Below are 15,902 nucleotides of genomic sequence, written 5' to 3'. Positions count from 1 at the left end.
AAGCGCTTAACCACTGCGCCACAAATACCTGGCTGTTACAGCTTTATTGCCTGCACGTCTCCATACAAATGTAAAGAGTATTCTTAAAACTATTTACTCACAAATTTCACTTGAGAACCTGGGTGATGGAGATGGTCACGAATTCGACCACTCGATCTGCAGGGAGACCGCTAAAGGAGAGGGGGTCTTGGGGATATGTTCAAAAGTCACAAAGCCAGGCGCCAAATCATCCCTGAATTCGTCTAAGTAAGGCTGTCTCCGCAGCCTTACTTTGGCCCGTGAATGGCTCATGCACAGAAAAACGAACAAAATACTCCGCCTTTGCATAGCAGAAGGCCTCAGGCTCTTCCCTTCTGGCTTCCGTTAGAAACACGACGGCGTCTACCCCCGAGGCGTACTCCTAGAGCTCAGAAAGGAGCAGCTGGGATACACTCTACGTGAACAGTCACTAGCTACCAACGACGATATATTCCCTCCTTGCGTTAATACTGGGCGCCCACCATCGCGGGAGCACTGCTGTAGTGGCCGAGAATAGAGAAGGGAAGAGAAGAGTACAGGTACTATGCTAATGGGACCCCATAAGCCGCTCTACCTCCATCACCTCGGGATCCAAGCCGCCGGCGCGGATGGATGACGCAGACCCCACTCGCCCCGCCCGCGCAGCGCTTCCCCGCCTAGCCGGCGCCGTTGGATGACGCAAGCCGGTCCGCTTCTCCTTCCTGGCCGCCCAACGCTTCCGGGCCTCGGCGTCGCAGGTAGATGACACTCTGGTTCCTCACTTCCGCCCGGTCTCCTTTCTGCGCGCGAGGGCACTTCCGCTCTCAGGGGCGGCTGGCGGCGTTTGGGACGGGCCGGCGGCCGAGAGCAGATCGGCGGCGGTAGAGCAGCGCAGGATGGAGAAGCGAGGCCGCCTCGGAAAGCCGACCTCTAGCCAGAGTCCTCAGGCGTCACAGGCGACGCCTCGGAAAGAGAGGAGGCCGAGCATGTTCGAGAAGGAGGCAGTGAGTGCGGAGACTGCCCGGGCCCGAAGCAGCCTCTTCGGCTCAGCCCCGGTGACGGCCTCGAACCAGAGGATTTACCCTGGGGACCGAGCCCGAGGCCTGGCGCGATCGGCAGCCCCGTAGGCGGGTGCTGGGATTCGTTTCGGCCGAGGCCGTAGAACCCTCCGTTAGCTGAGTTTCTACCAGCACCTTCGGTTCTGCTCAGACTTGCTCACCTTGCGGGTTTTCTAAGAGTCCTGTTGTTCTTTACAGAAATAGGAGAGATTAGTGTATTTAGCGGCGTCATACAGACCAGAGGCAGTTTTAATAGCCAAAAAGACTATTTTTTAAAAATCTGACAAATCAAGCAGAACATACATTTTTACAGACAGTAACAGGCTCATTATTTGAAGAATATACAGGAGAAAAAATTAAATTGAAAATATTCTGCCTATTGTCATATTTTCTGAAATTGATGGAAAGTGTTATTCTTCAATTTTATTGGTGTTACAAAAAAACAAAAACCAAACCCATTGTAGTCGAGTCCATTCCAACTCATAGCGATCCAGTAGACTCTACTGGTGGTATGTTGTTTTTAGTGGTACAGCACTGGTGTTTCTGTATGATCACAATTTGAAAACCAGGTAATGTAATCAAGACCCCATCTGTTCTTAGACTCTGGAAGATAACGTAACTTGTCCAAGAATGCCCAACTGTGTAATGATAAAACAGACTAGAACCTATGTCCTGAGACTACTGGTCCACTTAGTTGTAGGGGTTTCTTTTCATGAGTATGTCCTGAGACAGTAATCGGTAGAATGGAGGCAGTGATAACAAGCAGAACACCAATTTTTGAAGGTCCTAAAACATTTCAGCTTCACTCCCAACATTTTTGTGGGAGTTATTTTTGATTAGCATTACCTTTATGTTGTTTCTGTTTGCTATTGGTAGTTTTGGGAGAATCAGAGCATTCTGAGTGTATTAAAATCTGATAAGGTTCGTTTTATCCAAGTTGATAATGAACTTTTCAGTGCATTTGCATTGAAGTGATTAAGGGAAAATAAGTCTGAGGCAAGAAAGAGAAGGCAACTGGGATCCAAGCAGGATGATCAGCTTACATCAGGAGACTAGGAAACATGGGATCATAATGTGGACTGTAACAAATATCATTTATCAAGTGTCAGCATCTTGGCTGAGAAACTTGTATACAGGTAGTCCCCAACTTACAGCGGGGTTCTTTCTGACAGCTCTATCATAAGTCAGTTCTGACATAAGTCGAACACTTCATTTTTTTTAGTGTTAGTCATTGCCTTTTATTATCTATATCTTTATAAACCTGGCAGTGTTTGGACAGATAATCACAAATTGAACATCTGCGAGTGGACATCTGAGAATGAGAACATCAGCAAATTATATGCCAGAACACATTACTAATGATAAGATGTACACAGAAAAAAGACAATCATAAGTGCAATTTGCTGTAACCCGAGTAAGTTAGGAACTACCAGTACATTATCTGAATCTAAAGACAGCATTTAGGTGTCTACATTTTACAGAAGGAAGGATGAACTAGAGGAAAAAAAAAAAACACAGGTCAAATTCACACAACTAAGGAAAAGAGCAGAGCAAGGCTAGACACCTAAATCTGTTGGAATTCAAATTTCATGCTCCTGAAGACTATACTGTATTACCTGGTGATAAGTGGGTAACAGACAGATTGCCAGTAATAATGAAAATTCTGTATTTTCAGGCAGATGAGCTCGCCTTTTATAACCTTGGTTCAGTGGTAGAATTCTTGCCTGTAATACGGAAGACCTGGGTTCCATTGCTGGCCAGTGCATCTCATGCGCAGCCACCACCTGTCTGTCAGCAGAGGCTTGCATGTTGCCATGATGCTGAACAGGTTTCAGTGGAACTTCCAGATGAAGATGGACTAAGGAGGAAGGCCTGGTGACCTGTGTCCAAAAGTCAGCTCTTGCAAACCCTGTGGATCACAGTAGTCCAGTCCACAAATTATCATGGGGATGGTGCAGTACCAGGCAGTGTCTCATTCCATTGTGCTTGGGGTTGCCATGAGTCAGGGGCCAACTTGATGGCAACTAACAATAGCAAGAAAGCTTGAAGCAGTCTTGAAAAATGTGCCCAAAGAAAGAGATATGTAAGTACACTTGGTATGTTGACTGAAATCTGGGAGTGAGTGGACATGGACCAAGGCAGTTCTTGCTTATTTGTTGTGAATCGTGATCAATCATAGCTATTTTTAAACTCTAGTCTTCTAGAGCTGTGAAATCTGAAAAGACCAAAAAATTAGGAGGGAACAGAAAGGTATCCATAAACTCTCACTCAATGAGGTAAATTGACACGGTAGCTGCAACAATGGGCTCAGACAGCAGTGATTTTGAGGATGGTGCAGGACTGGGCAGTGTTTTGTTCTGTTGTACATAGGGTCACTATGTGTCAGAAGCGACTTGACAACAAACTCTTACTAAACATGTCTGGGTACACTAGGTGTACTAATGAATTATTTCCAGCTCTCAGGTAGCTGATAATTTCCATGTTCCTGAGTATAGGAAGAAATGAGACAAAGAAATCACTGATGGGTACGTGTTGATTTTGTCTGTCCTGTACCTATTTATTTGTCTTCTAGCAATAACATCTCCATTTACATTTGGAGAACTAATTTGTCCCTCAGGATAGAGTTTTGGAAGGACGGCCAGTCATTTTTGTTTGTGGTGAGAATGAGACCCAAACCACGCTAATGAAATGAACTCTTCTGGAGTGTTAAAAAGAAAATGGTTGAGGTTTGTTCAAATTGAGGATACGTGCTAAAGTGTACCATGAGTTCCTGTCTTTCTGAACCTGGTGATTTCATTTTCTCTTCAATTCTGGGAGCTACCCTGTATCTTCCCAATAAAGTAGATTTTTTGCTTAAGTTAACAAGAATCAATGTTGATTGCAACCAAAGATCCCAAAACCTTAAGCAGATTATAAAAAATCAAAACTTTGAATAATATCACTTGTGAACATACATTGAAAATCTTAAACACTAGCAAATAGCACTTAGAAACATGTGAATAAAAATATCTCATGACCAAGTTTAATTTGTTGTAGGAATATCAGTTGGCTTAATGTAAGGAAATACCGTATCAATAGGTTAAGTATTAAACTGGTTGTTTTAATAGATACCAAAAAATTTATCATTTAAAACCTATTCCTAATTTTTAAAAACTATTACATAGAGTCTTCCTTAATAAAGGAAATACTAAATCAGGAGGCCAGTATTATCTGTTAGGAAGAAATGGTATGGATGTGATTTTTCAGCATATTAGAATCTCTTGGGATTAATTCCAAACCACAAATGCATATCCCACCTGCCAAGAGAATCATTGCAGTTGGGAGCCACTGTTAATGCTACAAGTAGTTGTATCTCTCTAGTGTTCTGGGGGCATAGGGGAGGAGATGCAGTCATTACCCTAGAGAATCATTGTGTTAAGAACAGAATATATTTTGTCTGTATGAGGTTTAGGCAACTAATAGCATCTCTCTTCCCCTGCCCAAGTTCAGAACCAATTAAAAGATAGCCATAGATGTCTGAAAGATGATCAAAACAGACTCACTTCTTGCAGCCAAGATGGAGTAACTCCTATGGGAGACTACTACACTTACACACATACACCATACATGACACCATTGTTTTTATTGGCTGGATGCCACACACCACAAAATAGGGATCCCATAGAGAGGAGAAACAGGCAGCGTTAGCCCTAAGATTGCCTCATCTTAGCCCTTGTGACGGTCTCCAGGCCACAACACAGGGAGAAGTCTGCCTTTGTGGAGAAGGGGCTAGGAATCTGGGAGGTTGAGGTGGCATGAATCTGCAGGACAGTACTGGAGAGGAGAGAGCTATAGCAACAGCTCCAGAGATCAAAAGTTCTCCCTGAAGTCTTCAGTATTTCTTAGTGCATCTGCTGAGAAAACCATTGGAGGTCAGGGAAAGAACCACCCAGAGGGAGCAGAAAAAATTCTTAGACTCACACAAAATAGTTTGTGTTCCTAACAATAAAAGAGGAAAACCATGTAAGTCGTAGGGCATTGGTTAGATTCCTATCAAATGCGTTAGCTCCGTAATGGGGACTTAAAGGCTACTCCGATCTCGCCTATCAAAGCTGAAAAAACAAGCCTCTGAAGGATTAAACCGGTTCCCGGTAACCACATCACAATAGAAATCTCAAGAATTACCAAGGTAAAATTTCAGTGTCTGGTGTCCAATTAATTACACATGATCAGATCGACAAAGAAGCAGGAAAATGCAACCCGAAAAGAGAAGAAATTATAAAAACAGGCCCAGAAATGACACAAAATTAAAACAAAAGAACATTAAAGTAGTTATAAAGCAGTTACACTGCTTTTCATGAAATTAGTTATGTTACTTCTAAAGCACTTATTGTCGTTAGGTGCCATTGACTCGGTTCTGACTCAGTGACCATGTGCACGACAGAACAAAACACTGCCCCGTCCTGCACCATCCTTACAATTGTTATGCTTGAGCTTGTTGTAGCCACTGCGTCAATGCACTTCGTTGAGGTCTTCCTCTTCCGCCGACTTGGTACTCTGCCAAGCATGATGTCCTCCAGGGACTGATCCCTCTTGACAAGACACATCCAAAGTATGTAAGACACAGTCTTGCCATCCTTGCTTCTAAGGAGCATTCTGGTTGCACTTCTTACAAGACAGATTTGTTCATTCTTTTGGCAGTCCGTGATACATTCAATATTCTTCATCAACACCAAAATTCAAAGGCATCAATTCTTTGGTTTTCCTTATTAATTTGTCCAGCTTTCACATGCATATGATGCAAATGAAGGTCCCGAAAGCTTGACTACATCATTAAGGTCGACCCTACTTTGAGGAGGCAGCTCTTGCCCAGTCATCTTTTGAGTGCCTTCCAACCTGGGGGGGCTCATCTTCCAGCACTGTATCAGACAATGTTCCTCTGCTATTCATAAGGTTTTCACTGGCTAATGCTTTTCAGAAGTAGACTGCTGGGTCCTTCTTCCTGGTCTGTCTTAGTCTGGAAGCTCAGCTGAAATCTGTCCTCCATGGGTGACCCTGCTGGTATCTGAATACCAATGTCATAGCCTCCAGCATCACAGCAACACGCAAGCCCCCGCAGTACGACAAACTGACAGACGTGGGGGATTATAATAATTACATTCCATATATTCAAGAATATAGATGAAAGATTGAGCATGTTAAGGTCCAAACCAAACTTTGGCACATGAAAAATACAGTCATAGATGAAAAATACACTGCATTGGATTAACAGCATCGTAGATAGTGCAGAAGAAAGGGAATTTAGAGACGTACAATAGAAAAAAACACCTGAAAAATATCAGGAGACATCAGTAAGCAGTGGGACGACTTTAAGTTGCTAGCTGAAATCCTCAAATGAGGAGAGAGGGCAGACGAAAAATATTTGAGGAAATGATGAAAACTATAAACTCACAAATTCAAGAATCTCAAGGACCCCCAGGCACAAGAAACATGAAAAGTATACCAAGACATCATCCGAGTGCTTAAAGCCAATAAAGCAAAAAACTCAAATGTAGAGAAAAAAGGACACGTACAAATGAACAAAGATAAGAATAATGGAGACTTCTCATCAGAAACGATATAAGCCAGAAAACAGGCATCATCTTTTAAAATACTGAAAGAAACCTAGAATTCTGTAACCATAGCTATAACCCGTTGCCATCGAGTTGATTCTGACTCAGCGGTCCTACAGGACAGAGTGGAACTGCCCCATGGAGTTTCTAAGGAGCACCTGGTGGATTCAAACTGCCGACATTTCATTTAGTAGCCATAGCACTTAACCATTACGCCACCAGGGTTTCCAGAATTCTATACTCAGTGAAAATATCTTTCAAAATAATAATACTTTTGAAAAGTGTTTTTGAAAATAATATCTTTGGAACTATCTTTCGAAAACAAAGACTTGTTCATATGTAAGAAAGCTAAAAGAATCCATCATCACCAGAGCCACCCTACAAGAAATGTTAAAACAAGTCCTTCAAGCAAAAGTAAAAGAACATCTTAATCTGTATCAACACAACGGAATAGAAAGCCCTGAGAGTGGTAAATATATGGATGAATAGAAAATACATTTTTATTTTTAAGCCTCTTTAAAGACAATTGTTTAAAGCCAAAATAGTAATGTGGTGTGTATATCATTTATAAAGAATATATGGCAATACTAGCACAAAGGCCAGAAGGGAGAAGAGGAAGTTTAGCATTGTAAGGCTCTTATGCTTTATGTGATTGCTGTTCTTATTAGTTGCCATTGAGTCGGTTCCAACTCATGGTGACCCCATGCGTGCAAAGCAGAACTGCTTCATAGTGTTTTCAAGACTGTGACCTTTCAAAAGCAGATCTCCAGGCCTCTATCCCGAGGTGCCCCTGGGTGAGTTCAAACTCCACTCTTGCAGTTAGTGGTCACGTGCTTAAATGATACAATATTTGAAAGTGTTGTTGTTACTAGGTGCTGTTGAGTCCATTGTGACTCAGCGACCCTGTGTACAACAGAACGAAACACTGTCCTGTCCTGCGCCGTCCTTACAATTGTTATGCTTGCGTCCATTGATACAGCCACTGTGTCAGTCCATCTCATTGAGGATCTCCTCTTTTTCACTGACCCCCTACTTTGCCAGGCATGTTCTTTTCTAGGGACTGGTCCCTCCTGGTAATATGTCCAAAGTACGCGAGACAAAGTCTCGTCATCCTTACTTCTACGGAGCATTCTGGCTCTACTTCTTCCAAGATAGATTCGTTTGTTCTTCTGGGAATCCATGGTATATTCAATATTCTTCACCAACACCATAATTCAAAGGCATCAATTCTTCTTCAGTCTTCCTTATTCAGTGTCCACCTTTCACATGCATATGAGGCGATTGAAAACGCCATGGCTTTGGTCAGGTGCATCTTAGTCCTTAAAGTGATACCTTCACTTTTAACACTTTAAAGAAGCCTTTTGCAGCAGATTTGCCCAGTGCAATATGTCATTTGTTTTCTTAACTGCTGCTTCCGTGGATGATTGCGGATCCAGGTAAAATGAAATCCTTGACAACTTCAGTCTTTTCTCCGTTTTTCATGATGTTGGTCATTGGTCCAGTTGCGAGGATTTTTGTTTACTTCATGTTGGGCTGCAATCCATACTGAAGGCTGTGGTCTTTGATCTTCATTGGTAAGTGCTTCAAGTCCTCTTCATTTTCATCAAGCAAGGTTGTATCATCTGCATATCACGGGTGGTTAATGAGTCTTCTTCCAATCCTGATGCTCCATTCTTCATATAGTCCGGCTTCTTGGATTATTTGCTCAGTATAGAGATCGAGTAAGTATGGTGACATCATATATACCTTTCTCGACTTTAAACCACGCAGCATCCCCTGGTTGTGCCCTAGTGACTGCCTCTTGGTCTATGTACAGGTTCCTCATGAGCACAATTAAATGTCTGGAATTCCCATTCTTCTCAATGTTATCCATAATTTGTTATGATCCACAAAGTCTAATGCATTTGCATCACCAATAAAACACAAGTAAGCATCTTTATGGTATTCTCTGCTTTCAGCTAAGATCCATCTGACATCAGCAACGATATCTCTTTTTTCAGGTCCTGTTCTGAATCTGGCTTCAATTTCTGTTATTTCCCTTTCGATGTACTGTTCCAACTGTTTTTGAATTATCTTTAGCAAAATTTTATTTGGGTGTCATATTAATGATATTGTTTGATACTTTGGAATGGCTACAAATATGGATCTCTTATAGTCGTTTTGCCAGGTAGCTGTCTTCCAAATTTCTTGGCATAGATGAGTGAGCACCGCCAGTGCTGCATCTGTTTGTTGGTGTATCTCAATTTGTATTCCGTCAGTTCCTGGAGCCTTGTTTTTCGCCAGTGCCTTCAGTGCTGCTTGGGACTTCTTCCTTCAGTACCATTCGTTTCTGATCGTATGTTTCCTCCTCAAATGGTTGAATGTCAACCAATTCTTTTTGGTACAGTGACTGTGTATTCCTTCCATCTTCTTTTGATGTTTCCTGTGTTATTCAATTTTTTGCTCATAGAGTCCTTCAATATTGCTATTCAAGGCTTGAATTATTTCTACAGCTCTTTCAGCTTGAGAAATGCTGAGCATGTTCTTCCTTTTTGGTTTTCTAATTCCAGGTCCTTGCACATTTTACTATAATACTTTGTCTTCTCAAGCTGCCCTTTGAAATCTTCTGTTCAGCTCTTTTATTTCATCGTTTCTTCCTTTTACTTTAGCTACTCTACGTTCAAGAGCAACTTTCAGAGTTTCTTCTGACATCCATTTTGGTCTTTTCTTTCTTTCCTGTCTTTTTAATGACCTTTTTATTTCTTCAGTTATGATGTCCTTGATGTCATTCCATAACTCCTCTGTTCTTCAGTCATTAGAGTTCAGTGCATCAAATCTGTTCCTGAGATTGTCTCTAAATTCAGGCGAGATATACTCAAGGTCGTACTTTGGCTCTTGTGAAGTCGTTCAAATTTTCTTCATCTTCACCTTGAACTTGCATATTAGCAATCGATGGCCTGTTCTGCAGTCGGCCCTTGGCCTTGTTCTGACTCATGATATTGAGCTTTGCCATTGTCTGTTTGCACAGATGTAGTTTATTTGATTCCTGTGTATTCCATCTGGTGAGGTCCACATGTGTAGTTGCTGTTTATTTTGTTGAAAAAAAAGATATTTGCAAGGAAGAAGTCCTTGATCTTACAAAATTCTATCATGCAATCTCCAATGTTGTTTCTATCACCAAGGCCTTATTTTCACACTACCGATCCTTCTTCATTTCCAACTTTTGCATTGCAGTCAGCAATGATTATCAATGAGTCTTTATGTTTGATCAATTTCAGACTGCAGAAGTTGGTAAAAAATCTTCAATTTCTTCATCTTTGGCCTTAGTGGTTGGTGTGCAAATTTGAATAATGGTCATATTAACTGGTCTTCCTGGTAGGCCTATGAATATTATCCTATCACTGACAGTGTTGTACTTCAGGACAGATCTTGAAATGTTCTTTTTGATGATGAAGGTGACACAATTCCTCTTCAATTTGTCATTCCTGGCATAGACCATAAGATCGTCTGATTCAAAGTGGCCAGTATCAGCTTATTAATGCCTAGGATACTGATCTTTATGCATTCCATTTCATTTTTGGTGACTTCCAGTTTTTCTAGATTGATACTTTGTACCTTTCCAAGATCCAATTATTAATGGATGTTTGCAGCTGTTTCTTCTCGTTTAGAGTCGTGCCACATCAGCAAATGACGGTTCCAAAAGCTGGACTCCATCCACATCATTAAGGTCGACTCTACTTTGAGGGGGCGGCTCTTCCTGAGTCGTATTTTGAGTGCATTCCAACCTGAGGGGCTCACCTTTCAGCACTATATCGGACAGTCTTCAGCTGCTATTTGTAAGGTTTTCACTGGCTAATATTTTCAGTAGTTGGCAGCCAAGTTCCTTCTTCCTAGCCTGTCTTAGTTTGGAAAATCTGCTGAAACCTGTCCACCCTGGGTGACCCTGCTGGTATTTGAAATACTGGTGGCAGAGCTTCCAGTATCACAGCAACATGCAAGCCACCACAGTACGACAAACTGACAGGCCTGTGGTGGTATCTGAAGGTAGACTGTGAAAAATTAAAGATATGTTCAGTGAGCCCTAAAACCACCTTCGGGAAAGAATAAAGCTAATAGGCCAACAAAGGACATGGAATCATTTTTTTAAAAAAGGGGAGGGGGGATCCAAAAGAAAAAAAGAAAGGGCAAACAACAGATGAGACAAACAGGAAACAACTTACAATATGAGAAAAAAAGTTAGTTAAATACAATCGTATCAGTAATCATGGAACACTGGTGGCATAGTGGTTAAGAGCTACAGGTGCTAACCAAAAGATTGAGAGTTCGAATCCACCAGCTGCCCCTTGGCAACCCTGTGGGGCAGTTCTACTCTGTCCTATAGGATCACTATGAGTCAGAGTCAGCTTGCTGGCAATGAGTTTTAATTCATGAATTGTGGTGTTGGTGAAAAATATTGAATATACCATGGACTGACAAAAGAATGAACAAACCTGTCTTGGAAGAAGTACAACCAGAATGCTCCTTAGAGGCAAGGATGGCAAGACTATGTCTTATATACTTAGGACATGTTGTCAGGAGGGATCAGTCCCTAGAGAAGGACATCATGCTTGGCAAAGTACAGGGTCAGCAGAGAAAGGAAGACCCTCAAAGAGGTGGATTGACACAATGGCTGCAACAGTGGGCTCAAGCATAACAACAATTGTGGGCATGGCACAGGACCAGGCAGTGTTTCACTCTGTTGTGCGTAGGGTCGCTATGAGTCAGAACCAACTTGACGGCACCTAACAACAACGACATCACTGGTAATGTTAACCTTGATCACTTGACTAAACAGCTCTACTGTCAAGTAACTCTTTTTTTCTAGTCTGTTCTTTTAGAGGAAACCCTGGTGGCATAGTGGTTAAGTGCTACGACTGCTAACCAAAGGGTCAGCAGTTCAGATTCACCAGGCGCTCCTTGGAAACTCTATGGTGCAGTTCTACTCTCTCCTATGGGGTCGCTATGAGTTGGAATTGACTCGATGGCACTGGGTTTGGTTTGGTTCTTTTAGAGGAGGTCTGGTGGTGCAGTGGTTAAGAGCTCAGCTGCCAAAAGATCAGCAGTTCAGATCCACCAGCCACACCTTGGAAATCCTAAGGGGATCCGTCCATACTCAAGGGAAGGGGAATTAAGCTCCACTTCTTAGAGGACAGAGTATTAAAGAATTTGTGGACATGTTAAAACCTCCAATGTAATTAATAATTTGAGAGAAACACTTTGATGCTATGCAGACAACCTATTTCACCCACTGATTTTAGCATCTATCTGTGGCTCATCTTGTACTTTCCCTGCCGAAGTCCTACATCAGCCATGTGTTCAAGGAGCCCTAGTTCGTTTTACTGGAGAAGGGAATTAGAAACCAAGATCCAGGTGCTAAATGTGCTAGCTGCTACTGGAGTGTTGTTCCTTCTAGGCCCCCTCGGTGGATGATCTAGGAAATATACGTGTATACTAATCCATGTACACACATATCTCTACTTGCTCTGTACCTGTTTGTCTGTATGATTCTTAACGTGAATTCATACTGATGTCTCCCACTCTAACCTGGCATCACAGGGTTCTTACCTTTCCTGCGTGCTCATCTGTAACCTCATTCTCTGATAGTGAGAAATGTGGTGCTCACTGTCTAAAAATTAACATTTAAATGTCGACGTTAGTAGACCTGTGAAATAGTTTTAGGATAGTTAACTAGTACTACAGTTTGGTGTTCAGTCCTTGTTCTCTTTAACTCTGTAGTATCTAGTCAGTATATGGTTTTCCAGACCAACTGAGGTCACTTCCTTTTTCCTCGCCCCTTTCAGTGAGGTGATGAGATTAATTTTTTTAAAACAAAAACAGTATCATGTCATTTCCCTGAACAAAGCCCTTCAATGACTTCCTGTGATTCTTGAAATCTAAAACCCTTCCCTTGACCTGAAATTCCTTATGCTCTGTCCTCTAGTTGGTTCTCTGGCCTCTCTTCCTCCCCTCCTTCCCTTCCACTCTAGCCATATGGGCTTCCTGGATCTTCCTGGAATGTACACACTCATGGCCTGCCTCCCCCTGGGCCTCAGCACTTGTCAGCTCACTGTGCCTAAATGTACTCTTCACTTAGGTATTCAGGTGCCTCATCCCCTCACATCTCTCACGCGTGTCCTCTAGTTCACCTTCTCAGAGAACGTCCTTGACCGGCTTGTCTGAAATGGCATCCTCAGCCCTCTTCTCCGTATCCTGCTTCCATTTTCTTTAGGGGACTATGGTGAAATGAGTTGCTTTATGTGGCCTTTGGCCTTGGTTCTTTGGAGAAACAGCTTGAGAGATTTTTCTTCTAAGCCCTGAGAAGTTACCTTTACCCTAGTTTTCTACCACAGAGGATGTGTTACTTTTGTCCAGGTTGGTTGACATTTCCTGGGTAAGCTGTAAACAAGGATAGTTTGATACTTTGTGCTTAGTCCTGGGCTGAGCCTGCCCTGCGATTGGTCTGTTTTATGCACCTTGCAGGGATTGGTCAATATACTTACGCTAATGAAGTGTCTGTGGTGTGCTGAGAGGAGATTAGTTAGTTCATGGCCCTGGTGGAAGGCCATGCCTTAAAATTGACTAGCAGTCTGCTTATATATGCAGCCACCCCCACAGAGGTTGGCAGACAGAGAAGAATGAAAGGCGCAGAAAGGAGAAAAGGCAAGAGAGGCAAGAAGAGAGAAGTACCAGAGAGAGAGGAGATGAGGAAGCTCCTAAAAGAGCTGTAACACGGGTCAAGGACTGTGACGCTGAAGACAGTGATAGGCCCAGAAGGGGCCCAGCGGCAGGGCCAGTGGTGATGGCAGAAACCCTCTGATAGCAGTGCATCTAGGAGAGTGGAACAAAGCTGCTATCCTGGCTATGAGCTGGGTCAGTTAGCAGTGGAAAGGCTGATGGCAGGAGGCTGAAGGCAGGGAGGCCTGTCCTGAGGGGGCCAAGAGAAAGCCTGTCCTCAGGGGACTGAGAAGCAGCCTGTCTTCAGGAAGCTGAGAGGAGGCCTGCATGGTTGAGGGAAGGGCCTACTTGCATTCTCAGCCAAGAGGAGCTGAGAGAGCTGTCATGCACTGAAGAAGGGGGCAGGGGGGATGTGCTCTCCACTTTGGGGGAGCCTTCCAAATTTTGCCTCCATGCTTCTTGATCCGCATTCTGAGTTGTAACCTGTTGATCCTGATCCCAAGTTGTACCCTGTTACGTCCTTAATAAACCACTTGAATGTAAGTATGGTCTGTGAGCTCTTTGTGGCCATTGCAACAGATTATTGAGCCCAGCAGAGGAGAGAGTGTGGAAGGGATGGCTGATTTCATAATGGGTGAAAAGGTTGGAGAGTGGAAGTGTGTCTGGCCTACACGTCACAGGATTGACTTGTGCTGATGGTGAAGCTCACTATCCCCATGAAGGTAGGCAAGGTCTGACATTACTGTTGCCATTTTACAGGTACGCATCACTGGCTCATATCATGTTACATTTCTGTTTGTTTATTGTTTTTCTCCTCTGTAGGTTATAAGGTTCATGAGGCCAGGGGTTTTTATCTGTCTTCTTCATGGCCATATCTGTAGTATCTGGAACTGTGCCTGGCACACAGAATGAATGAATGATTCTGTACCTTTATTCATTCTTTAATTTATTTCACACTGAGTCCTCCATGTGCCAAACATTGAGCTCAATATGCAGAATATGAACGTAAGTCCTCCCCCCTCCAGCTGCACAGTGTGTGATTATTTCCTGCTTTCTGTAGTTTTTATGTGCCTACGTCATGTCCCAACTAAGAGCTCTGTCTCTCACTAGCTGTGTGAGCCAAGCTATCTGCCTCAGTTTTCTTGTTGATTGGGGACGGTAGAACAGGGTGGTTTGATGATTAAATCAAATAACACACATAAAGCTTGTAGAAGATGAGAGCCTGGCACACATTACGCCCTCAGCAGATGTTAGCTATCATTTTACATTTTAGATGTTCAGTAAATACTTGTTGAATAAGGAACATTCCCACTCAGAACCTACTTCTTGCATAACGAAATACTTTTGTATACCCACCACAGAACCTAGAGCTGTGTTTTAATAAATGCTGTAAATAACTGAAAACAGCTTATCTTGCCCAGATTTAGCTTACTGAAGGCCAGTCATGCCCTCAAGCATAGCAACCACGTGGTCATAGTCTGTCAACGGATTTCCAGCTCTGTGTCAGCCCTATCCCGCTGCACCAGAGTACTTTAACCTGACATTTCTTTCTCAGTACACACAGATCCTGCGGGAAAGACTGAGAGAATCGATCCATGACGTTCAGTATGTGGAGCCTCCGTTTGATGACTCAATTGCTGATATAGGTAAAGAGTGGAAGAGTGCCCTGGCAAAATTAAAGTTTGCTAATTCGTATAGAATGGAACCACTGAAGAAATTCCAAGCTCATACGGTAGAAATTAAAGTCCAGCAGATATTAACGGTAGGTTGATAGATATCTTCTGAAATATATGATAGCAATATCTTGGCTGTGGGGGTTTGATCAACTATATTAAGATTTGTGGCAGTATATGTTCCGCCATTTATTTTTGGTAGTATTGATCTCTGAAAATCTCAAAGTACACCATAGTCATAATTCAGTAATCTTCACATCGATGCTAGGAGCTAGATTAAATGGAATTTCTTTTGTTACTTCACTCTTAATTATAAGCTATTTATTCATAAGTTTCCCCGTTTCTCCCATATTTGGAGGAATGAGTTTAAAAAAAAAAATAGAACATTGAATATATGGATATGTGTGAAAAAGGGGCTGCTGGCTACATTAAAAAAATCTTAAAAACAGATAGTCTCCCATTTATACATAGGTGGTTTTCTTCTTTAAACTGACTAGAATCTTAAGTTCATTTAAAACAGTTGTTTTAAACTCAGACACGTATTTCCAGGCTAGCCCCCCAAAACTTTAGTTTTGCAGAACTAATACTATAATACTAATATTAATAGTATTTATGCTAGGTTTGTTATCTGAAGGCTACGTTGTTTAGGTGGAAAGAGTCCTCTCACCATATTTCTTAACAAAGGATCAAATTAAACTTTTTAAATTATAGGAAATATACTTGGGGACCTCCTTTTCTGAACCCCCTTTCACTTATGGTTCCGAGTTCTGCATGCACCCAGAAGTTACCAGATCATGAAATTTCCTTTGTGGGTTTCCAACAGCCTGATCCCACCCTAGAGGGGTTCATTGTTTTAAAATTACCCTCCACCCACTTAAAAGATGTGTTCC

The 15,902-nt window shown here is 42.3% G+C and overlaps 2 protein-coding genes across 6 annotated transcripts in view; one reads left to right on the top strand and one right to left on the bottom strand.

Moving 5' to 3' along the window:
• The window catches only part of ERMARD (ER membrane associated RNA degradation), a 37,922-nt gene extending 37,162 nt beyond the window's left edge, over positions 1–760 (bottom strand). For 2 of the 4 annotated variants that reach the window (XM_064293388.1, XM_023541056.2), the window contains exon 1: positions 593–635. In XM_064293388.1, coding sequence (XP_064149458.1) covers positions 593–598 — 6 coding nt within the window. In that variant the 5' untranslated portion in view covers positions 599–635. Of the gene's footprint in view, positions 1–101 lie in introns of all 4 variants that reach the window. The other 2 variants (XM_064293422.1, XM_064293399.1) reach the window with 2 other exon arrangements.
• Positions 678–15,902, top strand: part of DYNLT2 (dynein light chain Tctex-type 2) — a 29,822-nt gene continuing 14,597 nt past the window's right edge. Inside the window, exons 1-2 of one of the 2 annotated variants that reach the window (XM_064293426.1) lie at positions 678–1,001; positions 14,895–15,101. In XM_064293426.1, coding sequence (XP_064149496.1) covers positions 894–1,001; positions 14,895–15,101 — 315 coding nt within the window. In that variant the 5' untranslated portion in view covers positions 678–893. Of the gene's footprint in view, positions 15,102–15,902 lie in introns of both variants that reach the window. The other variant, XR_010323289.1, reaches the window with a different exon arrangement.

Source organism: Loxodonta africana, chromosome 1, assembly GCF_030014295.1.
Source record: "Loxodonta africana isolate mLoxAfr1 chromosome 1, mLoxAfr1.hap2, whole genome shotgun sequence".
Lineage (NCBI taxonomy): Eukaryota > Metazoa > Chordata > Mammalia > Proboscidea > Elephantidae > Loxodonta > Loxodonta africana.
The sequence above is the reverse complement of the archived record's forward strand: the minus strand, read 5'-3'. Positions and strand labels throughout refer to the sequence as shown.